At 50.6% G+C, this 22,182-nt stretch overlaps 6 protein-coding genes across 6 annotated transcripts; 1 reads left to right on the plus strand and 5 right to left on the minus strand.

Moving 5' to 3' along the window:
• Positions 1-719: 719 nt before the first annotated feature.
• Positions 720-2,871, minus strand: BO66DRAFT_364435 (general substrate transporter). Its single transcript, XM_025645166.1, has 5 exons — positions 2,576-2,871; positions 2,359-2,502; positions 1,681-2,296; positions 1,376-1,618; positions 720-1,310 (listed from the first exon to the last, which is right to left on the minus strand). The coding sequence occupies exons 1-5, from the start codon at positions 2,802-2,804 to the stop codon at positions 1,058-1,060; spliced, it is 1,485 nt and encodes a 494-aa protein (XP_025508877.1). The 5' UTR covers positions 2,805-2,871; the 3' UTR covers positions 720-1,057.
• Positions 2,872-5,252: 2,381 nt separating this feature from the next.
• BO66DRAFT_425383 (uncharacterized protein) lies at positions 5,253-10,784 on the minus strand (the record flags this gene model as incomplete). Its single annotated transcript, XM_025650224.1, has 11 exons — positions 5,253-5,647; positions 5,715-5,820; positions 5,883-6,074; positions 6,105-6,374; positions 6,433-6,704; positions 6,760-7,366; positions 7,406-7,412; positions 7,477-7,667; positions 7,748-9,467; positions 9,506-10,703; positions 10,766-10,784. The coding sequence occupies 11 exons, from the start codon at positions 10,782-10,784 to the stop codon at positions 5,253-5,255; spliced, it is 4,977 nt and encodes a 1,658-aa protein (XP_025508878.1).
• Positions 10,785-13,174: 2,390 nt separating this feature from the next.
• BO66DRAFT_397616 (Zn(II)2Cys6 transcription factor domain-containing protein) lies at positions 13,175-14,930 on the minus strand (the record flags this gene model as incomplete). The annotated part of the gene is made up of 6 exons (XM_025648613.1): positions 13,175-13,808; positions 13,860-13,981; positions 14,038-14,275; positions 14,406-14,615; positions 14,671-14,824; positions 14,912-14,930. 6 exons carry the CDS (start codon positions 14,928-14,930, stop codon positions 13,175-13,177), a joined length of 1,377 nt encoding a protein of 458 aa, XP_025508879.1.
• A 1,599-nt stretch (positions 14,931-16,529) lies between these two features.
• BO66DRAFT_71618 (uncharacterized protein) lies at positions 16,530-17,028 on the minus strand. The gene is made up of 3 exons (XM_025653526.1): positions 16,928-17,028; positions 16,790-16,860; positions 16,530-16,733 (listed from the first exon to the last, which is right to left on the minus strand). Exons 1-3 carry the CDS (start codon positions 16,939-16,941, stop codon positions 16,630-16,632), a joined length of 189 nt encoding a protein of 62 aa, XP_025508880.1. The 5' UTR covers positions 16,942-17,028; the 3' UTR covers positions 16,530-16,629.
• Positions 17,029-18,182: 1,154 nt separating this feature from the next.
• Positions 18,183-19,755, plus strand: BO66DRAFT_407755 (Zn(II)2Cys6 transcription factor domain-containing protein; the record flags this gene model as incomplete). Its single annotated transcript, XM_025649074.1, has 3 exons — positions 18,183-18,281; positions 18,348-19,623; positions 19,727-19,755. 3 exons carry the CDS (start codon positions 18,183-18,185, stop codon positions 19,753-19,755), a joined length of 1,404 nt encoding a protein of 467 aa, XP_025508881.1.
• A 52-nt stretch (positions 19,756-19,807) lies between these two features.
• Positions 19,808-21,392, minus strand: BO66DRAFT_450015 (putative feruloyl esterase; the record flags this gene model as incomplete). The annotated part of the gene is made up of 3 exons (XM_025651807.1): positions 19,808-19,941; positions 19,980-20,133; positions 20,211-21,392. The coding sequence occupies 3 exons, from the start codon at positions 21,390-21,392 to the stop codon at positions 19,808-19,810; spliced, it is 1,470 nt and encodes a 489-aa protein (XP_025508882.1).
• Between the last annotated feature and the right edge of the window lie 790 nt (positions 21,393-22,182).

Genomic DNA, 22,182 nt, shown 5'->3' on the forward strand with positions numbered 1-22,182 from the left:
ATCCTAAGCTAATTTGATCGAGACATCAACCTCAGTTACTATCAAATATTGATCAGGGTTAAAGATTCTGCAATACCACCTGCCACTTAGAGATTCATATGCTTTATCCACGTTCTGTCGGTGTTTGTTCCTGGATCAGGGTCAATAGACTACAGTGCAGCCTTGATTACCAGATCGCTGCCTTTCGCTCTTCTAGTATATGTGAAGTTGACCAGCCGATCTTGTCAGTCGCACCCCCACCACGGTCTATGCTATACGTGCCGGAAACCGGGCGGGATGTTGAAATTCCAAACCTGTTGTTGGTCTTATCACGGCGCCGGTAGTGCACCCGTCAACGCGGGCACAGAGCCATTATTCTCTTGCCTGCCGTGCAAGGGAAGAGGGTGGGATTCAGTGAGCGGGGTGGCGGTACATACGAAGATGAACAGGTCAGCCGGTAGGAGCACAGAGCACACCAGCGCGGAAGCCTCGGCGGTCGTTCAGGACCATGTAGCAGTACAGATAGAGGCAGTAGCCGGCGAGGGCGAGGGTGACGCCGATCAGACACAGACACGGCGGAGGTCTCGGGCATCAGGGCTAGGAGAACACAGAGAACCAGAGAGTCTGTAAAAACGCAAAAGCCAAACCTGCCAGACACGGTAATCACTAATTAAGCTCTTCGCTGGTTGATTCTAGCTGATCGTATTGCTTCACATATATATGGGCAAATCCAAGGGCACCCGGCTTTCACGGTCGCATTCTAGGTATTGAGTCGCCTGGTCAAAAAACATAATTGCAACTAAGCGGGGGGTTATCAATAACGATCAGAATGCTGAAGCAATGCATGCTCCCAAATATCCGACATGATCGCACTGTTGAACTTCGCAGATATTGTCAGCGGAAAATCTTGTCTGCGGGTTCATACAAGGGGATCACGGTGCGTAAGCCACAAAACAAGTTGAATCATGGCCTGAACGAAGGTAGGTTGTGGAGAAGTATCAATCAATACCATTAGAACCTATACTTGAATCCAAAATCGCCATCAAATTTCGAATCCAGTACGCTCCTGGATACTTCTCTATTGAGGAAGTTCAGTGATCACGGCCGGCGTCCCCTTCGTCGGGTCCTCAACATCTGCAAGCTCGAAGATAGCAAATTGCTTATCAAGGTCCTCGATCTCCACCTGCTTGGTCTCGGGAATGAAGAACCATCCAAAGAGAAAAGCCAATGCTGACAGGGAACCATATATAAAACCTAATTTACCGCCAAGGTCAACATGGTGTGGGGTATCGGCCGTTTCCATGTAAGGATATGTGAAAGTCACGGCGAATCTATTCACACGGGTTAGCGTTGGACCGTGCATCGCGGAAGGGAAAGAAACAGGATCTTAACATACTCGGTGACTAGCTTGACAGTATATGCGATCTGAAGCGTCATCTCGCGGAGAGGAGAAGAGGGAAGCTCGGCACCCAGCACGTATACCAGGGGAGCCCAACCCAGAGACCAGCTGAAGCTGAAGAGCAGGAGCATGGCTACAATCCCCTGCTTGGCGTGGACATTGCTGGAATCCGCGGTGCCCAGACCGCCCATGGTCATTAGAGCCGTAGTCTGGAGTAAAGAACTGGTGTGGAAGAGCATTCTTCTCATGGTTAGTATCTGTATTGATGAGATGACAGTGGGAAGTTGGGTACTGCTACTCACCGACGTCCGACGATATCGATCAACGATGCACAAATGATAATAGCGCCAATATCCACAGCGTTCGTACCGAGGGTCACGCTGAACGGATTAACCGACTTCAATTGCTTGACAAACAAGGTTCCGTACTGCGAGGCGAAAGCCTGACCGGTCGCCTGCTGGAAAAAGTTTGCCGCAGCAACCACAAAGGTACGCTGCCGGTTCTGGCGCGTGAAGAGATCCCTGAACGACTTCTTCTGGAGTTGCTCGGCCACCTTGGCAGAGAGAACATCGAACTCCTCTTGTATGACCTGTTCAGGAATATCCTTCGGCTTGAGGGCAGTGAGGGCCTGGAGGGCTTCGATCTGACGATCGCGGAGGAGATACCAGCGTGGAGACTCGGGAATAAACCAGACCAAACAGAGGACTATGAAGGGAATGACGAGGATCAGGCCAAACGGGATCCGCCATGCGGCATCGGTCGTCATTGTCTTCGTTGCTCGGGCCACGCCGGTGATGAACAGCCCACCGCACTTGATACTCAGCCAGTATATCACCCCAATTCCACCTCGGTTCTTGGCGGGTGCCAGTTCGGCAAGGAAGGTGGGAATAACGGCCAATTGCATTCCAAGGTAGATATCTGCAGCCGTATGAGCCTCGTTAGCCAGATTTGAGAGACTTGTATGGAGTGAAATCACGCACAGTGAAGCGCTCGTGCCGTCTGAAGTTGAGCTTGGGTGGTAGAGCTAACTACGACCGAAGCACTCCCGAGAGCATAAACACTCATCGAGAAAATGCACATTCGCCGTCCCCATCTGTTGCTGACATAACCACCGAGGAAGACTCCTATCGAAAGGCTTCATTAGCAGCTGGTCACTTGTGGAATCGAACAATAAACCCAAGAGAAGGCTCCACTCACCGATAATTTGACCGGCGGCTTTAATACTGTTGTACAGGGAGGTGTCCAAAGCCGGAATCTTCCAGGTATGGGTCGAAGCGTCGTATTTGCCAAATTGCCTGATGAAAGAGTCCATGGCCTGACACGACGAGAAGGCCTGGTCGCTCAGACCATAATTGAAGGCCGACAGTGCCAACAGAGCCGTCGAGAACAGCAGCGTGGAGCTGATATTCCATTTCCTCAAAACCATCTTGCCGGAACCAGACCGAGAACGTGCCAGGAAATCTGAATTGGAGGGGTAAGTGCCAGGATTTATCTGATCCGTGTTCGATTGATAAAATAAGATGGATAACTCGGCAGAACACGAAAGAGAAAGGGGTATCCGCCCTAGCCAGAGAATCCCATTTGACCGCGGGGTTATCAATCGGGTTGAATCTTACAGTACTATTTACCGGTGTAACTGTATTTTCAAACATTAGTCATAGCATTGAGAGTACTACTAATGGCGATGAAAACCTGTTCGGAAGGGATCGGATGCACCAGACTCCAGTTGTGACAGGGCCTGGACGCTGCCTCGGTATTAGTGACTGCTCTATAGCCTTGTAAGGCCGAGAGTACCAAGCTTTGTTGGGCCAATTTTAGCCGGGCTCGGCAAAAAATACCCGTCGCATCGACGAGACATGCGTACGGGTTTTGTAATCCAGCCCCTCAATTTGCTCCACTATTACGTTCACGATCCACCTCTCACTGTCTAGCAAAGATTTCAAATTTTTATTTATGTTGCCTAGTGCACTGGAGGGTGCGAAAACTGTTTGAAAGCTCAGAAGAGTGAGTGCCCTTTACCATATGCTATATCTCATAGTAAAACCCATTCATAGGATCAGAACTCGAGCAGCTTTGTGTAAATTCGTGGTGCAGTAATGCTTCAGCGGGACAAAAGGGGGGAATAAGAATTGAAGAGCAGACTTTGCTGAATGTCCAAGCCCCCAAAACAAGCTCACACCAGTGAATCCTGTATTCAGGCTGGTAAAATAAGCACCTGGTAAAATTGACTGCTAACAGCGGGGCCAAGGAATATCATCATATTAGGACGGCTTGGTTCGTGGACGAAGGGAAGAGGAACGGAGATTAACAAGGCCGAAATCTTATTGGGTTAGGGGTTGGCTAGGGCGCCCCGAAGAAAGCAATAACGCACACCACATAGCCGTGACTGGAAATGCCACATACATGCGAGATATCCACGTCTGACTGACATTGCCTCCTTGACACTGCTATGCAGTCGGCATATCTCAACAATTTCCCAAGGTAGCCACAACACAAAAGTAAAATTTTCACTCTACCGATGTGCAGTGCGCATAGCTGCCAAAGGCCAACGGTCTCCTTGTATCCGGTCCGGCGCCATTGGGATTACATTCTTGGGATCGGGATTTGACAAGAACACAGTAGATGTCTTCGCATTAACTTGACTATCTGGTTTTCCAGACTCCGACCTTTGGGGATAATGCAGTAGTAATGATTATCTCCGAAGTCGGCAATCTCTCCTCGACTTGGAACTTTTGACCTTCAAAACACCAGCTGCTTCTGGGAGTTTCCGGCCTCGTCCTTTGACAAGCTCCCATGCCGAAATGTCAGATCAATCCTCGGGCTTTCCATCTCTTTTTTTCCTCCTTTGTTGGTTTGCGTGATTACCACGCTCGCCGTCCTGGCTTGAAAGGCTAGGCACGCCTTTATTGAAGGATTTGAAAAGGTTTGATGGTCCCTGTAACTTCTTCTCTATTTCTCTTTTTTTTTTCTCCTCACGTTGCCTCTTGTGAAACAACTTGCCTTCCTTCTAGCATTGATGTCAAACACATTTCTATTCTTGATGAGAAAGGTGGTGTCATCTCCTGTGTGGTGCCGTGGGGCAAATTGCGTTGCAATCTGTAGCCGGCTTGCCAAATTCTTCTCTTCGTAGCAGCACGAGAACAACGTTTCTGGTGAACACTGCTTCAGAGTTCATTGGAGGTTCTATATACTAGCAGAGCTGATGCAAATATATGACGGTTTCATCTATGTTAATCGTCGTCAGATCTTGTTTTACACAAAATTGGCACAGACGATCCAAAAACATAGACTTTCTTAGGTACGGTAAATACCTACCTTCCTGTTGCCCCGGAACTTCACACATAACAACCCAAAAGACAGCCATAAGTCCTGCCAGAACGTGAAGCGTACCGAAAGACCATTTCTCTTCCTTGGGCTCGGTAAGCACAAGCTGCTGTAGGCGTTAGAATATACACTCCAAATCTTATTTCAATACTTCTATATCAATTACCATGCTAGAGATAACACGGGGAATCGATATGATGATTTCTGATTTGGGTGTCCTTCGAGTAATATATTATAATTATTATTGTGAACGATGAATGCAAGAACCAATTGGGGATCAATTCTTGTTGTGTGAAAGCTAAAATTACTTGAATGATTGAAGACCAGGACACATAGTTATTTGCAAATAGCTTTAGGTATACCTGTCATATCAGGGTGGGATGGCAGGACTTCCTACAAGAGGCTCAAGTACCTCTGTGAATGATTTCCGCTAGATATAAAGACCAAGTGATATATAAGACGACTAGTATTCCATCTTCACAATAAGAGAAATGCAGTTGAACAAAAAAAGGTCCAAAGTAAAGAGCCGAGAAATGTTATCTAGACTCTGTTAAACCTTGAGTGGGTTTTGCTCGTGGGAGCTCGGCGTCTGTGCCCGCTCTGCATTGTGTTGGCCTTCCACATCGGTCCCTGGTTTGGGCTGTTTCATGAAAGGTAGTATACTTTGCACAGTCCGCCAACGAGCGCCCGGAGATCTGGGGGCTTCAGAGCGACTTTGCTCCTCTACTGGTGTCGCTGGTTCTGTGTGGGGCTTCTCGTTGTTTTCTTGGTGATTCCCTCCCTTTGTCTCACCGCGGTGAAAGAGAGACTGACTCCTCTTTCGCATGGTCTCATACCAGCCCCAATGCCTGCTGTGTTCCATACCTCGTTGAATGAGGATCTTAAGCCAATTGGCGTTGTACGCAAGTGCAACGAAAAAAGCGGAGACAACCAAGGAGACCCCAACTGCATGGCAAAAGACAGTCCTAGTCAGTGACAAAAAAGTTAAACGCAGTGCATCGATTGGACTCACAGATAATCGGGAATATCCAGCGCCCTTGATATACTAGGTTGCCATTCTCATGTGGGAAGTCCGAGATATCCAATGCGAACAGACTGGTCAAGAAGGAGGCCGGGAGCTGCGAGTCTCAGCATCCAGGTGTTCCCCGGCGTCCCGGCGACAGTTGGACTGTGCACTTACACAGATGATCGTCACCACGGTGAAGCTCATGACAGTGTCACTCTGGCTTCGCGTGGCCTGGGCCTCAACGATGCCCGCCTTCTTCTGTTTCAAATCAAGCAATGTGTTGATGTCGGTCTGGATGCTTATGGCGTCTCGCACCATGCCTTGGATATCGTTACTGACTTCCGATAGAGTGAATTTCGATTTAGCCTGAGACCCAATTTTACCCAACTGACTCACGACGTTGTCTTGATCATGCGCCAGAGATTTGAGAATGTTCAGCTCGTCGAGAATGTCCTTGATCTCATGAAGGACGTTAGTTTCATCGTCGATCCTCTTGTATGGATTCTCGGATGTCGATTTGCTCTCCCAAAACTTCTGAGGTTCTGGGCCCCTTTGAGAGGATAATCCATTCTGCTGTGATGTTTGTCTTGCTTGCGACTCTCCCTTCCTTGCCTTGAGGTTGAGGGCATCCCGAAAGCCAGCGAACAGCTCGATCTCTTTATCGCGCTTTACATGAATACAAGTCAGCATCAGTGCTAGCTCGCGGGCCTTCCTGCATGCATACCATCTTTTGAATCGCCCTGCGGTACACATCCAGAGGTGCGATCTTTTCCTTAAGGGGAGGATCGATCAGAACGTCCCGGGCATCGAACATGTCCCGGGCGGTATCCAATATCCCTTGCACAATTCGGATCTGATATGCCGGCAAGCTTGAGCCTTGCTCTTTCTTTTCTTCGGGAACGTCGAAATCGGCCTGATTCAGCTTGTCGAGAACTCGTTCCAAGAAGGTTTTCTCGCCATCTTCGACTTCCTGTGTCACGCTGGTGATAATGGTGTCTAGAGATATATTGATAATTCCATGAGCTCGGCCCCCAGGGCGAGGGTAACATACTGATCTTACCGTCGTGCAGGATCCATAGCCATAGCTGGTTGACCTTGAGGATTTGAAAGCTTTCTGCTTCGTCTTTCTGTAACGCGTACGACCGGTCCTGATCATTCCGTTCCTGCTTATGTGGTATTTGTTTGTCCCGTCGCTCCTTCCATCTCCTGGAGAGTGGCTCAAAGAAATCCCGACAGTCTGTTGTCAAGGTCTCGCCGACCGGCTCGTGATTATGGTGTGGCCTTTGCTCCTCGTATGGTTGTGTGCTCTGTATGGCTCTCTTTTCCTTGTAAGTCTTAAATAATCGCGAAAGAGCCTGGTCGTGATCCCTTGTGTACGTATCTTTGATCGAGTCGTAGTAATACTGATCTAGGGTAAGAGCTTCGTGGACAATTTTCCGCGTGTCCTGCTTCGACTCCGGCCAGCTGACTTTTTCGTCAGGCTGCGGACTGGGTTGCGATATTGCCTTCGAAAGCCGCTCCGAGGTACTCTGCGATTTGGGGTCCTGCTGTTCGGTATGGGAGTCAAAGCCTGGCTCTGTATGGTCCTGGCCGTTGTGCTCGTTCTTCCCGTGATTCTGAGCTTTGGGAGGTCCAGCACCCCACGATATGTAGGGAAACTGTAGTTGACTGTTAGCGTCATCCACTTATCAACATACCAAACAGCTGAGAGGATTTACAGACATAGAGAGCAAACATCGACACGTCATCCTCCTTCACAAGTCCACACCGTGGTTTCATATAATGTTTCTCTCCTCCCGCGGGTATCTCCACCCAGCTCCTTTTCACTAGCTTCGCCAAGCGACGATGCGTGCTTTGACTATGCTCTTTCTCTCGAGATATTCTGACCATGAGATCCTGTTGCCAGTTAGCCCAGGGTTCTGCAAGATGAGGGGGCACTAATACCTTGACATATTGCAACTAGGTGCGAGAAAGTCAGTTCAGTTCACTTGTTGACTTCTCTGATATTGAATGGGACACGAATCTTGGAGATGTCTCACATTGTTTGTGGGAATATGAAACCATCGCATCTGCTTTTGTTTCATCGAGCTCGCATCTGAAGACTCGCCCTGTTTCCCGGTGGTATTTTTTGACTCTCTCGGTGGTGCCGACGGTTGTTCGGCTGCCGGCTTCTTTGATAGCGCCGTCTTCCTTTTGAAAAGCTCATCTTGCATAGCCTGAAGATCGCGATATCCTGTGTCCATCATGATGCTGTTGGGCCCTCGCCCGTACAGAATTTCCCTGATTTCCCCACGTTTGAGCTTGATCGCAGTTTGTGCTTTGGCCTTAATGGTCACGTCAAGCACTATAGCATAGGTTTTGTCGGTCTGAGGGACGGGTCTAGGGACGGGTCTCTCGTATTCAAATTCAGGCAAAAGCTTGCCATTGCTGGGTCTACGCAACGAAGGAGGGTTGGTCAGGAGATTCCTAATGACAGTAGCAGTAGGCCAATTCTCTCGGTCGTCGGCCGGGTCCCCTCCGTCTCCATAGTTTCTGAGCTCATTCCCTTTCCTGAACAGGATCTCACCAAAATACTCCCCGCTGGAGAGCAACCACCAAAGGGCGGTCGGGAATTGGTATTTGACGACAAAGTCCAGAGGCCCCATATCTTTCGCCCTTGCCTTTCCAGCCGAGTAAATATCTATGAAACCATTCAAATATTTCTCTTCTCCAGTTGTGTATCGCCAGGCTGCGGCTCCAACTACGCGTTCTGCAGTGTTGCGCCATTCATCTTTTCTGTGTGCGTCATCCCCATCCTGCCTGACGCCAGGTGAAGCAGAGGGCTTTTTGGCTTCGAATAACTCTCGCAATTTGTTCCAAAGCTGTTCCTCAATCTCAGGCTCGTTATTCACGACTGCGACCGCAATAGCACTTTCAGCATCCTTCCCTTCCCCCAAGATCACATCTAACACCCGTGAGGCATCTTTCTCGTCAATCTTTTCCAGGAGGATTCGGACCATTTTTTCATGCCCGTTTTCCACCGCAGCATGCAATGGTGTGAAGTCGCGGCTCGCCTTGTTCAAAAGATGAGCACTCCAATTATCTTTCATCCATTCAAGCCCATCCACATTCCCACTTAAAGCAATCACATGCAGCCATGTTGCACCACACCGGTCTTCTAATATTGGAGGGCTTCCCGGGTTCTGGCGCATGACAACTTCACACAGCACTTTTTGTACGTTTAGTAGCGCCCAGTAGAGAACCGGCACTTGATGGCCGAGCATCTCCTGCCGCCGAGAGTCATTCAATAGCCACTTCGCAATGGGCACCTGCTCGCTTTTGGGGGAACGATGCACTTCATCTTGCGCTGGGTCGAGCGGAAAGAAGAAACTGGACTCTAGTAGTTGGAAGATGATCGAGGGATCACTTTTCTGGAAAATTGCCCAGCCCAGGACCGTTTTTCCCGCATGATCGCCGATTCTCATGAGCGTGGCCAACTTGATCGGCGGAACTCCGAGAAGCAGTCGCACGGTGTCCCCGTCATTATTCTCACATGCCAGCTGGAGTGCGTTTAATCCTGCTCCCGTTTTTGCTGCAAGGTTTGCACCCGCGTCAAGCAGACTAGGGAGGACTGAGTTTGCCTGGAAGGTGGCGGCATTCAGTAATGCCGTATATTGCCATATATCTCGACTCTCGATGTTCGCTTTGAATTTGATCAGCCGTTCCACGATGGACTTCTGATTGTTCATAGCCGCGACTATGAGCGCGGTCTCGTCATTACTGTTTGGCTGGTTCACGAGCGCGGGGTGTTTCTTCACCAGTCCTTCAATGATTGCGAGGTACCCTCCTTTCGGAATGCTGGTAGAGTGGGTTGTGTCTCCACCCTTCGAAGCCAGATGCAGCGCGGTATTTCCATAATTTCACTAGCTGTCGGGTCAGCCTTGTGCTTCAATAGAATGTCGAACACCTTCTCATTCCCTGTCTGAGCTGCGGCGAGAAGCGGCGTCATGGTATGGTCGCCGTTCACCAAAGGAGATCCGGTTGCTCGTCTATTCCTGAAATGTTGGACAGTTCGAAGCTGGGTCTCAATAGTAACAGGCAGAAATGGAGTAGATTCATCATTGACCGTTGTGGCTTTTGTGTCTGCGCCATTGGCCTCCAGAAGCTTGGTGATCTCAGGTCGCTCAAAGGCGACGGCCAACATTGAGGGGGTTATTTCATCCATTGTAAGTCCCGTCACATCCTCGCTTGTGAAACTTATATCTGCGTTGATGATATCGAGGCTGTGCTCAAGGATTTCCTCGAGGTTCACTTGACTACCGCACAAAATTGCAGCTTTCAATGCCTTGAGCGTTTGGGGTTCTCCTTCATAATACTTGGCATTCATGACCGTGAGATTGACATCTGCTCCTCGATCGACCAGAATCTCAACGAGGCCACTTCTACTCAGCTCGATGGCCAGCAATAGCGGAGTCGTCCGCTCTTCTGAATTGTCGCTCTCTTTGCTTGCACCGTAGGTGAATGTCATGTTTGCAAGTTCATTGTGTTCAGCAACAAGGTTCTTCGCAGTCTGCGGTTCTCCGTCCTCGATCGCTTTGATAAGCTCTTGCAGTAGGTCTCGGGGCCGCTCTTGCTCTAGAGCTCTATATTCGGCTGGGCCATCGTTATTATCTCCAACATCTGCAACACTGTCCGTATGCACCAAATCATCATCTTTTCCAGGACTATCGTCGTCCGCTGGTTGATCGTCTTCCACTGGTGACCCGTCGCTCCCGGTGACACCGTCTGCCTCTGGAGCACGGTCTCCCTCTGGAATATCGCCATTTGATGGAGTGCCGTCGCCTTCTGGTATACTAGGCTCCCCTGGGGGACCATCACTCCCGGTGACACCATCTGCCTCGAGAGCACGGCCTTCCTCTGGAATGTGGCCATTTGATGGAGTGCCGTCGCCCTCTGGTACACTAGGCTCCCCTGGGGGACCATCACTCCCGGTGAGACTAATGTTGGTCGGTAGATCTTTGTATTCAACATTAATAAGATAGGCGACGAGATCAGTCATCGAATAGATCTCAACATACCATCATTGCGACTGCCCATGATTGAATTTCCCTGTCGAAGATAGGATGGATCGTGAAGAGATGGTCGGCGATACTAGAAAGAAACGGGCTCCGAGGGTCATAAAAGATGTCGGTTCCACAATGAACAATTGAATTGATTTGAATGCAAGTTCTTCTCTCGAGCCTCTTGTCCCGTCACTGGTCGCAAGAAAGGAAGAAGAGGAAGAAGAACAAGAAGAAGAAGAAGAAGAAGAAGAAGAAGAAGAAGAAGTCACCGCAGTGGCAGGGCTAAGAGAGCTGGGGACCAGAGCAAAAAGCCGTTTTCAACTTCTTGGTCGACTGCCCAAAAACAAGAGAGGAAATAAAAGCAATGAGGGACAAAGCTCAGAGCACAAGAGCGCACCTTCAATCGAATTGCCTTACCGATAAGGCTCGCCACCCGAGTCGACAAAGATAGAACAAACAATCAAGCAATCAAGCATGACTCGCGAAAGCAGCCGGCAATCGCGACTAGTCGAATGGGTACCGTGGTCGCTCGCGAACCATCGCAGTTGAATTACATTCGCGCAGATCAACCGATAATATGTGGAGATCTGCGTCTCTGGGTGAAGTTGGTTCGGGTAGTGGGGTGAAAACAGAAGACAGAAAATTGACGGACCCAGGTGTCGCAGGGAATTCGTAGCGATAGGTTTCTCCAAGGCTGGGTGCGTAGATGAGATGCAGGGTTAGCGAGTTGGTTTAGTCCTAAGTGGTAAGTAGATACCTTAGTCTGACCACAGGCGACGAACCGCGTCATCAAGAACGCAAGAACAACAACCAAAAGAAGCAATTATGAAAGAGAAGTGGGCCGGGAGCTGAACTCGCCTCACGCAACAACTGCCCGTGCGACTCCCACCTCCACCTACTCCCCCGCTCTTGCCTTTCAGAAACACTTGAAGCTGGTGAGGGGCAGACGATAAAATGGGGGTGACAATGGTAAATAGCAATGAGATGCAAATGCATCTGAGACTAAGAGGATGCCTGCCATTCCTGTTTAGGCAGGCGGTTCTCCGGCCCGCGGCAGTGCCCGTGCTGCACGGGCCGTGAGCTTCGCGGTCTGAGCGAGAGGCTGGCCTGCACTAGTAGTTATCAATCAGTACAATTACTGGATTCGAGGGGAGCATGATAGTAAAGCCAAGGGATGGTCTCTCAAATGCATCTCTGCTAAGCAACAGATCCACAGACAGCTGCAGCTTGCGTGACTCCCTACGCGAATTACAACACCAAAACAGAAGATGGGTCGAGTCATCCATGCCTTAGCCAGATCCAGTAGTTGTAATCATGGCCACCTGCATTGAGTATCTGAACCAGAAATAAAGGGTCATCTTGAAGGATATAAGACGAAGGAAGCACGGAAGCAGGGGAAAACAACTTGATCTTGTCTCCAGGTGAACGAATTCTTGTCTTCTGTTTCCAATTTCTATCTAGAGATCTTACTATCGGCGTGCCTCGGCGATCCGACCATGTTGTCCGGCGGCTCAGGAAGCGAGTTCACACGCAGATAGCTCGCACTCATTCTCCCGCGTCATGGCATTTCCGTGCCTCACGTGCCAGCTGCAAGCCGACTGTGGTTTGAAGGAAGCGTCGAGGAGATGAGCGGTGGTCCAGATCACAGAATACTCGTCGCTGCGGCACCCCACCGCAGGTGGTGGGGTGCCGCAGCGACGACTACCCAACTCCCCGTGTAGACTAGTCTTCAACGGCATCCAGAACTTATAGAGTGAATCGGGGACCTCGCTTAATTCACAAACCTTGCATATGTCCTAGCGCCCCTACCGTTTCACCGCATGGTGGCTGACGTGATACCACCCATGCAGCACGGGGTCTCGTATCTGCAATACCAGGAGATTGGTAGTCACTGTGGTTGCAAGAGTGAACTACCCCAAGTCTATACAAGAATGCTCTCCATACAAAAGAGTGGGATGCATATAACTGCTCCTCATAGCGATTCGGCGCATTCATATTCAGGACAAGATTAGCCTGTAACAGACAAAAATTCCGACACCAGACTTAGAATCGCTCCGAGGAAAACAGTGAAGGAACTGAGCTCGCCAAGGAGCTAGTGGCACTTTAGCGCCAGCACTGCCACTCATTCGAGTGTTGCTCCAGCCTCTCAGAGGCCGCGAAATGCGTGGGGCTCGCATCCCTCCTCCCTTTTGTTCGACTGGAATAATAGCGTTGGGCAGGACACGGGCTCAACACCCCGCAGCGATTTGGCCAGTGGTGTTGAAGAACAGTTGGAGACCCTGAATAAATGGTGGGGGTCCGTTCTTGCACGGTTCGGCAGGGCCGAAGGAGGCTCACACATGGGGATAAGGGTTCGGTTGGGCAGAGGGATTATGTGGGCCCCTTCAGCCCCAAAAAGAAATCGAAGTAGAGCTGAGGACCTAGTTACAACAATTTTGCACCGGACTGAAGGACTTCCCGTCGCAACGATCGAAGCCAGTGAAAGTGTGAAGACATATCCTCGTGAAAAGACAAGTCGCCGGCATCATCGAGCATCCCCACCGCAGCTGCCGCCCGGAAGTAGAACCATGCCCGCAGATGCGGATCACTGGCAGCGGCGGCGCCAGTTATACAAGCCCATGTAAGAACCGCGGGGAAATGTCGCATCCATACATCGTCTTCGGTTAGGGCTAGCACATCACGGAGATCGCTGGCTAAGGCGTCTAGGTAGTCGGCAAAATTGCTCGTATTCGCCCCGCCGCTTATAATAGCGTGGAAAATCCGGAACGCTAAGGAGCAACAGTGGCACACGGGGTCATCGTTGGTAGGAAGCGACATCACGTTGCCTTGTGTCGCGTTGCAACCCCAACCAGCCGTCGATTGATGGACCACGAGCTGAAGTTTGAGCTTTTGGATGTACTGGAACAAGGCTTGGATGGAGCGACCGGGAAATTCCGGTGCAGATCGGCTGATAAGTGTGCTAAGAACTCGTTCCTCGAGGCCAGGTGGCGGCATGGGCGGGCAGTGCGGTAGAGGTCTTGAGTCCATGTCAAAGACTATATCTGAAATAACATCATTCCTGTAGTCCGGTCAGGAATCCATCTTGTCCATGGCAGAAGGGCCGACGAACACGTAGATGAGAGATGCTGTTAGTCCTTCCAGGCCTAGTTTGTCCAGACCACCCCTTAGCTGGACGATCTTCGCTAGACCAGCTCGATGCACCTCAGCGGAGGCTCGATCTCCGGTGAGAACCTAGTGTATTATTAGTTTTACCACCTGTGGATGGCGAAGTCACTTATCTTGCATACAGCGAAGAGTGCCAGCGGTGTGATTGCAGCTATCGTGCGGTCATCTAGCGCTGTTTTCGGGTCGGATAGACGCTTTTTGACCGATTTGATCAGTTCATTGTAATGGTACAGGGTAATTGTACTCTGCTGAATTCCACGGCGGAGATCAAAATTGGAGGAGCCGGTAAAGAGAGTTGCGTGGAACAAGCAAGGGTCGCTCATTGCACCTCTCATCCAGGTAGTCTGCAATTTATAAGAGCTAGATCTATCGTTAATTGGCACGCGTGTGGCATTGTGACACTCGACGACTGGGGCCCAGGGGCTGTCAGCGCAAGCCAGAAGAGATCGAGAGGGATGTTTTACAGTGCTTGATTAGGCGTGGCATATACCAGCGAGAGGCGATGGGATAGGAATCTGAGACAGCTGGAGCCTGGATAGCCCACGAGATATAAACTTGACTCTCCACGGCGTCCCAGGAGCTAGGTGTGAGCTTTTTGGAACTGCGCGTGTGGTGACTCTCAGTCACCAGCGCCTTTGAGCTCTGGTTTGGGATACTTTCTGCGACGCGGTAAAGGGCATAGGAACACACTCGCTCAGCTCTAGAGAGAATCGATTAAAATGCGCACCTAGGGGGACATAAGGCTGAAGACAAACTTTTGGCACAAGGAGCAAGAGGGGTAGGCTCTGTCGCATTTTCTTTTTCGCAAGCGACAAGACTCGCAGGCAACAAGCATAACCTTCATCTTGAAGAAGTTGAGAGAAGCGGCGTGGTAGAAATGAGGCTGAGAGTGTGACCGCCGCGGCGAGCCTGGAGAAGATAAGATCAACCTGGGTCCATAATGAGTCTAGCCGTTTTGGGTCGTCAGGCAGCCTTTTCCTTTTTGAGACAACATACAAAGCCACACTTCCTTCATGGCTGGCCTCAAACTACCCGAGCACAAACACAAGCGACGATGACAACAATGAGAAGTTATCAGTCCAATTTATGCCACCAATTTGATCCTTTTCCTCTCTAGACAAATCGATAGAAGACTATCGCTGGACGCTGAGGCATAGATGCCATGCTTTTGCCGGATGAGTTACCCGCATTTCTCCCGTCTTGGTGTTGTGAATAATGTATAGAAAGTGAGAAAGCTCGTCAATTGGGCGATGTTCTTGACTTCCTATCCTTTTTGTAGGCAAAATGCCTCCCCGTAGAATCAAGAACCTCACAAATAGTGCACATTTCCCGGTCTGTCATCTACGCGAAAGCGAAGCAAAGACACCAAGTTGAAAAATGGCGTGGTAGTCGATTTATGTAAGGAATATGGAGGTGGGCCCGTAAACGGTAGACTGTAGAGACCAGGAACGTAGTAAGTGGTGATGACACGGTCGCATTGTGAGGAATTGCAAAGTGGTAACCTTTGGAATGCATTGAGCCAACTTGTAGACCATATATATGTAGAGTCCCGGGGAGGATTCATGTGGGGTTCAGGTAAGCGCCGAGATGTGATTGGATGTCTGCAGAGTATTCAATGGTGATAGTGTATCCAGCCGTACTATTGCATCTTGTGTGCATTGTAAGTTGAGAAGATATTAAATGAACTGCAGTCGATTTGGACAATCACGGGGTGTCTAGTATACCCTGTGACATGTAGATTGATCCTCTGGGTCGATAGCCAAGAAGGCAAACTGCGTTGTGAAAAATGACCTTCCATCCATGAGTTATATATGCATCCCTACCGTGGGAACTTTTTATTTACCGAAGGAAACCGGTCGCGGGCTAAAGATCGGTAAGAACCCTCGGCTTGTTTGAATGCTTGTTGATCCCCTCGTACGAGTAGAACATGGCACCAAGGGGAGTAGCGGATGACTAACGGGTGGACTAGCCCGCCCCTAACATCTAACATCCAAGATACCGAGAGAATCGATCTTGCCTACAAGCCAAAACAATACTTCACCGATTTCGCCGTGAATATTCTGAAGAGAAGCCTGAGGCTGGCGGAAACACGGTCTTCTAAGTGATCGTGAATCTAAAGACATCTGATTTAGTGGCGCTATTGACTGCAAGAATACGGTAGCAGCTGGAGGCCTGAGGATCCCCAGTCCTGACTATTTTGGCATCAATTTCTTACGTTGTTTTGTCTGCTAGTGACTCAGTCACAGTCAAGCTAGGAGTTATCGCTGTCTAGAGCCGCCCCCTGTCGCCCACTAGCATAAGTACTCAGGTACAGGGGGGGTTTCTATTCCAGAAGTAGCCGTGGGAAGCTTGAGGGACGTCAATCTAGAACAGGAAATCCGCACTCGTATAAATTAGCGGGAAAGCGGATCGTTGATTATGTAAGATTTGTGGATCCAAAATTACCGGTAGGTCGGTTGTGCCCAGTCCGTCTGTAAGATATCAACTTTGACTCCATACATCAATGGCCAAAACTTATATTATGCAATACTGTGGAATTTAGTAGTTGAATAGAGCTCCCCTGGTAAACCTTGTATAATACAAGGATCCAATTGGCAAAAAGTCGCGGCTATGTGTTAAACATTGGTATCAATGTGACAAAGGTTTACTAAGAACGAATCGAGATGATGCCGGTGTAACATCCTCAAGTTTAGAGCTTTTGACGCTCTTTTCGGTCAATCAACACTTTGACGACCGAGAGGAGAATCAAGAGATTGGTCCAGAGCCTCTCTATTCATCACCGCCACAGCAGCACTCAAAGCAAAGCAGGCCACAGCATCTATAATTTTCCAACATTGTTAGTCGAGTCCAAAAAGGCAGAGATGGATAACATACACGCCACAGCAGACATTCCCGGCTTCACCACCGCCACGTAAGTTAAGTTCTGTTGCTTCATGCGTCGTCGCCTTGAGCATGGTTAGTCCGCCACATAACCACTTTTACGAATAATCGAAAAGAGAGAGCTGTTCATACCGGCATATTAGCATCGAGAGCTTGGGGAGGAGCCGGAGAAAGTGGTTGTTGCATCGTCACAGTCTGGGGGTCCCAAGTGTGCTCGGGAGCTTCATTCGTAGAGGGCCTACTGAAGGGCGTCAAAAGCCAACTCAAAAACTGCATGCTGCGTGGTTTTAAAGGAAGAGGACAGGAGGAATCGATAAGACGGCACAGTCTGTAGTGGCTACTCGATCGGTGGCGACGGCCTTTTATAAGTCTCCCGGTCAGAATCTCCAGTCAGATCCCAGCAGTCGTTAGCGTAGGCTTTTTCTCAGGGGACTTCAAACGCGGGGTTGGTAGGTTGTATTGCTAGAACAGACCCCACCCAAGGCTGCAGATCATTGGCTTCATTGGAATTTTGCACAGGAAAGGAAGCTGTGTGGCTCATTTCAGTTCGACAAGACAGGGCTGGTGAGGCGCCAAGGGAAATAAGAGGTGCAATGTCCTCAAGACCTCCCAACGGTAAATTACACCGGTAGTGTGTAGAGTATCCGGACAAGAAACACAAGGTCATGTGTCTACCAGAGTGGGAAAGACCAGGGGAAGAGGCCAAACCACTGAAAGCTGCCATCAGGCGAAGAAAACATAAATATCCCTTGTTTTGACACTCTCTGCGTGGGAATCTAGTACTAATTTGATGGCTGTTTGGCGCGGAAACAATTGCCCAAGTGCAGGAACTAGCATTCTCATGCTTCAAGAAGAATTCCATGATGCAGCCTCCGCTATGTTCTTTGAAAGGTGGCTTCCTGGTGTTTTGTCACAGAAGCTGATGCTTTATTGTGTGGTCCAACATGAAGACTTTGAATTCAGGCAATGATTAGTCATAGTCGTCATTTTGAGAGACATACAGGAGCCAAATATGGGAATGTCTGTGGAAGGCGCCGCCTTCTCGAACGTTTCCCTTTTTACATGATTGAAGCCTCAGGACGGACTAAAAGTGGATCAAAAATATGAGCGGTACTAAGGTAGTGGAGCAAGCGCAGGTTGCGCAAATGAAACCAGGGAATTGACCCTTAGGGCCGCGACCCTGAAACCAAGGCGGTTTTTAACTTTTTCTAGACTTTCTGCATCGTGGCTGCTGCTGCATGCCGTAACGCTTAGATGTCGATATGTCTGTCGCATGTGATAGATTTGTGCCCCTGTTTTTCCTGGCACAGCATAAGGCCGAGCCACAGACTCAACAATCACACCCTTTCTGCTTTTCCCCTCAGCCACCATTGTTAGCGATATGGGCATGCCCCCCTCAATTACACCCTATACGCAAAAGCTTGCGCGGAAAACCCATCGAAAGTCTCGCTATGGGTGCCGCAACTGTAAGCGGCGAAGGATCAAGGTTGGTGGCTGTCTCAAACTGCATCATCTGCCTCAGGCAGTCAGTCACTAATCGACCTTCACACAGTGCGACGAGATCAAACCGCATTGTACCAATTGCATACGTCACGCAATCGATTGTGATTACAGCTCACAACCCAGAGCTGCCAGCAGCTCGCCGACTGAAATTAGTTCCTCAAACTCGACTTCTTCGGACAAAACCGATGGCGACTACACCTACATCTCATCCACCCCGACGAACTTCAAGCCGCCCACGCGAGCACATGGCCCTTCACGCACCTCGGCATCTCCGCCCTACCATTCTGCTCCCCCCTCGCATGAACTTGCGAAGAGGCCATTCGAATTCACAGCTACCGACATGGCGCTCTTTCATCATTTCCTGACTTCCAACGAGCTAACCGCCGTCCAACCCCGCGCCCAGCAGCAACTCTGCCGGCTAGGTTTCTCTCATCACTATGTTCTGCGCCTACTGCTAGCCTTCGCCGGATTCCATCTGGTGCGGAAATCAGAGGGCAATCCAATGGTCCAGTACATGGGCACGGCGACAGACTACTTTGCTGAGGCCGACCGTCACCTGGAGACGGCGGTGCAGGAGGTCACGGCGCTGGTCCCGCAAATCAATCCCGAGAATGCGCCTGCGATGTACACGTCCGCCATCTTCATCTTTATCTCCTCCTTGGCCAAGGGCCCGCAGCCGGGCGAGTATCTGGCCTTCCGGGATGATGGCGGGTCTGGGTACTTGGGGCTATTTCTAGGGGTCCGTTCAATTCTAGAGCTTTGCCAAAATGACATCCCGACCGAAGTTTTCGCCATTTCCGGGGACGAAAGTCCTGATTCGGATACATCCGAAGGTGGCGACCCGGCCAGCCGGGACCCTGCTATTGGTGCAGAGTCCCACAATTACGAATACCATCTCAACTCGCTGCGCCAGCTTCTAGCTATTTATATGCCTGACTCGGACCCTCGCTCTACCAGCTATCAACGGATGTTGAATCACCTCCACTACTGTCTCGCTGCTGTTCTGGGTCCCGGTCCCCGTTCGCCCGGGATGTCTCTGTTCCCGCACATTTTCGCATGGCTGTACCAATTACCAGATGATCTGGTACACGATCTGCGGGAGCAAGAGCCGATCGCTCTCATCCTCTTCTCGTTCTTTTGTGTTCTTCTACACCGGCTGGATGCTGTCTGGTTTATTCACAACTGGCCGCAACATATTGTGACGGGTATTTACCGGAAGCTCGATGCTGCATTCCGACCGTTCATGCAATGGCCACTCGATCAGGTTGGGCTGAGCGAGCCGGAAAAAGCTTTGAGTGCAACAACCGACCTTGCTCCCTACTATAGTACGTCGGTCGGTATTGGTGAATCTTAATCATGTGGTCCGTTAGCATAGCGATATAGAATTGCATTCTCTGTCCTAATAATACATGCTCAAGACCAAAAAAGACCCCCTTCCTCCCAGCGCACAAGGCTGAAACTTTGCACTCCAATCAAGTACACAATACGGTAAGCACCATCGGCCTCAGTCTAGACACAGCGGAAACTCTCCGCAGAAGAAGCATCGCCTCCCATATACTTTGCCTGAGCAGGATAAGGACACAGGTTGCGCGACTGCTTGGCCCCATCGGATCCTGCGTACTCCACAGGCAGAGTCGCAGGGGCTGTCCCGTTCTCCACCCACAGTCTTAGGGCATCGAACGTAACTTAGTGGTGGGCTGCCCGCCCACACCGCCCGAGCAATGCCCCAACCCGGGCGCCTCGAAGAAGCGATAGAATTCCTGGACGTAGGGGAATAGATCCGTCACCGCGTTGTAGTAGAACTCGGTGTCCTTGGTCGGGATACTGGGGTCGGCCTGTGTTTGAGGTCATTGTCAGATCTTGTTTGTCTTCAAATAGTGACGACATCAGACAGGAAGAGGGAGAAACAAACCATGCCATGATACGTGATAAGCTTCCCGCCCGCGTTGCGGAACTCGCTCAGGTCGGGGTCAGCGGCGTTCATGAAATCGGTATACTCCTGGCTGGCGAGGTGGAAGGCCCGCTCGTACTCCGCGCGAGTCATCTTGCTCGTCTCGAAGCTGGCGTTCTTGGTAACAAACAGATTGAACCAGACATCCGCCTGGGTGCTGTTCTGGCCGGGCACGGAGCCATAGCTGCTGATGTCGGAGCCGGGATTCACCCCGTACCAGAGGAACTTGCCGTCCTGCGTCCGCGGGCCGGACCAGGCGGCGTCGGCGATGATCGCGGCACCTTCGCTAAGCGCAATTGTTCGATTGAGGGTGGAGCAGTGAAATGTCTGGTTGACGGAGGTATACGGGCTATAATCGCACGCCGTCATGTTGGAGATAATCCCGTCTACAACCCCATCCTTGGGATCGCAGTGGGCGATAGCCTCCGCCGTCAGGAAATTCAACTCGCACGCCAACGGATGAACCCCACGCCACTCCCTCATCAATAGCGGGTAGTACACCGCGGAGACAAACTTGGTCCAGGACTGCGCGGGCGCGGACGCCGCGATGCCGTCGTACGCTGTCGGGTACCGCTGCGCCAGCATCAGTCCCTGTCGCCCGCCCTGGGAGCAGCCACTCCAGTAGGAATAGTCCGGTTCGCGTCCATAGAAGCTGCGGATCAGGCTCTTGCCGATCACCGCTTGGTCGTTCAACGAGCGGGAACCCAGATTATGCAGCGCCGCGTAGTCGACGTTGCCGGGGCTTTTAAGTGCCCATGTAGTTGGGAAGACCGCCTCGCCCAGCCCCGCGTCGGTAGTCGTCGCAGCGTATCCTTCGCCGATTGCCCCGCCCATGAAGAACTGGGATAGCACGAAGCGACCGGCCTGCCAGCCTCCGCCGCCGGTGGCTTGCAGACGGCCGTTCCAGCCGTGGCGCGGGAGCCAGGTCTCCACGGTGATGCGGTCGTCGTACCCCGGGTGCGTGTATGTGACGGTGATGTTGCAGAACTCTGCATTGCGCAATTCGACGTCACCGTGGTTGTAGTTGAATGTGGCCGGGACGGTGCGCGTGTAGTTGGTGACCCAGGCGGCTGACAGGTTGAGGATTTCTGCGCCGTAGACGGCTGGGGGTTGAATCGCCGAGGGCGAACAAGTGAGATTCATCTCTGAATGTGGAATTTTAAAATTGTAAAATCCAGGGCAGTGGGATCACTGAAATCTCTGTGAAGATACAACCCGGAGGCTTTGAACGGTGAAGCTTATGTGATTTTTACTGAACTCATTGCCGGGAACGTCTACTTCTTTTTATCGAGAAATGCACGCATGACCGTCATGAATCTGTTCTCTCATCTCAGGGAACCCTTCCCTTGCATAGGATACGAATGCGAACTACTTACCATTGCACTGGATCGGCAGTGGCGGATCATTGCTACCCGTGACGACTTTCGGCTATGCCCGACTTAGACCTGAGGCCTCGACTTGGCTTCCTGATTTGGCGGGCGGGTTTTCCATAAAGGGCTATTCGTGTTCGCGATAAATCCATACCCGTTGCCAAGCATCCATGATCATGCCCGTCTCCACTCAAAGAACTGAACCCACGGGTCCCCAGGAGCCAATAATCTCCCACCGAATCGGCTGGAAGGCCAATATTTGGACTTTACTCGGCGAAAATGTGGATCCATGAAATTTGACGCTGTGGATATGAGTTATTGTATAGACGACACTTGCCTCTGATCTGTGTGGATCTCAGTGCTCACAGCTGAAAAGTCAAGTATCCTTACCACCAGGGTCATGTAACGCAACTTAATGAAGGCTCCTCGTTTTAGGATATGAGGAAAAGAGTGTGGATGAGAATTCCCCTCGATATGAGGAGGTTGCCCGGTGAGATCTCGTAAAATTCTCTTTCCCCTGCGACAGACTCCCACAGATTTATGCTCATACTATATATATGTAA

Source organism: Aspergillus aculeatinus, assembly GCF_003184765.1.
Source record: "Aspergillus aculeatinus CBS 121060 unplaced genomic scaffold BO66scaffold_2, whole genome shotgun sequence".
NCBI lineage: Eukaryota > Fungi > Ascomycota > Eurotiomycetes > Eurotiales > Aspergillaceae > Aspergillus > Aspergillus aculeatinus.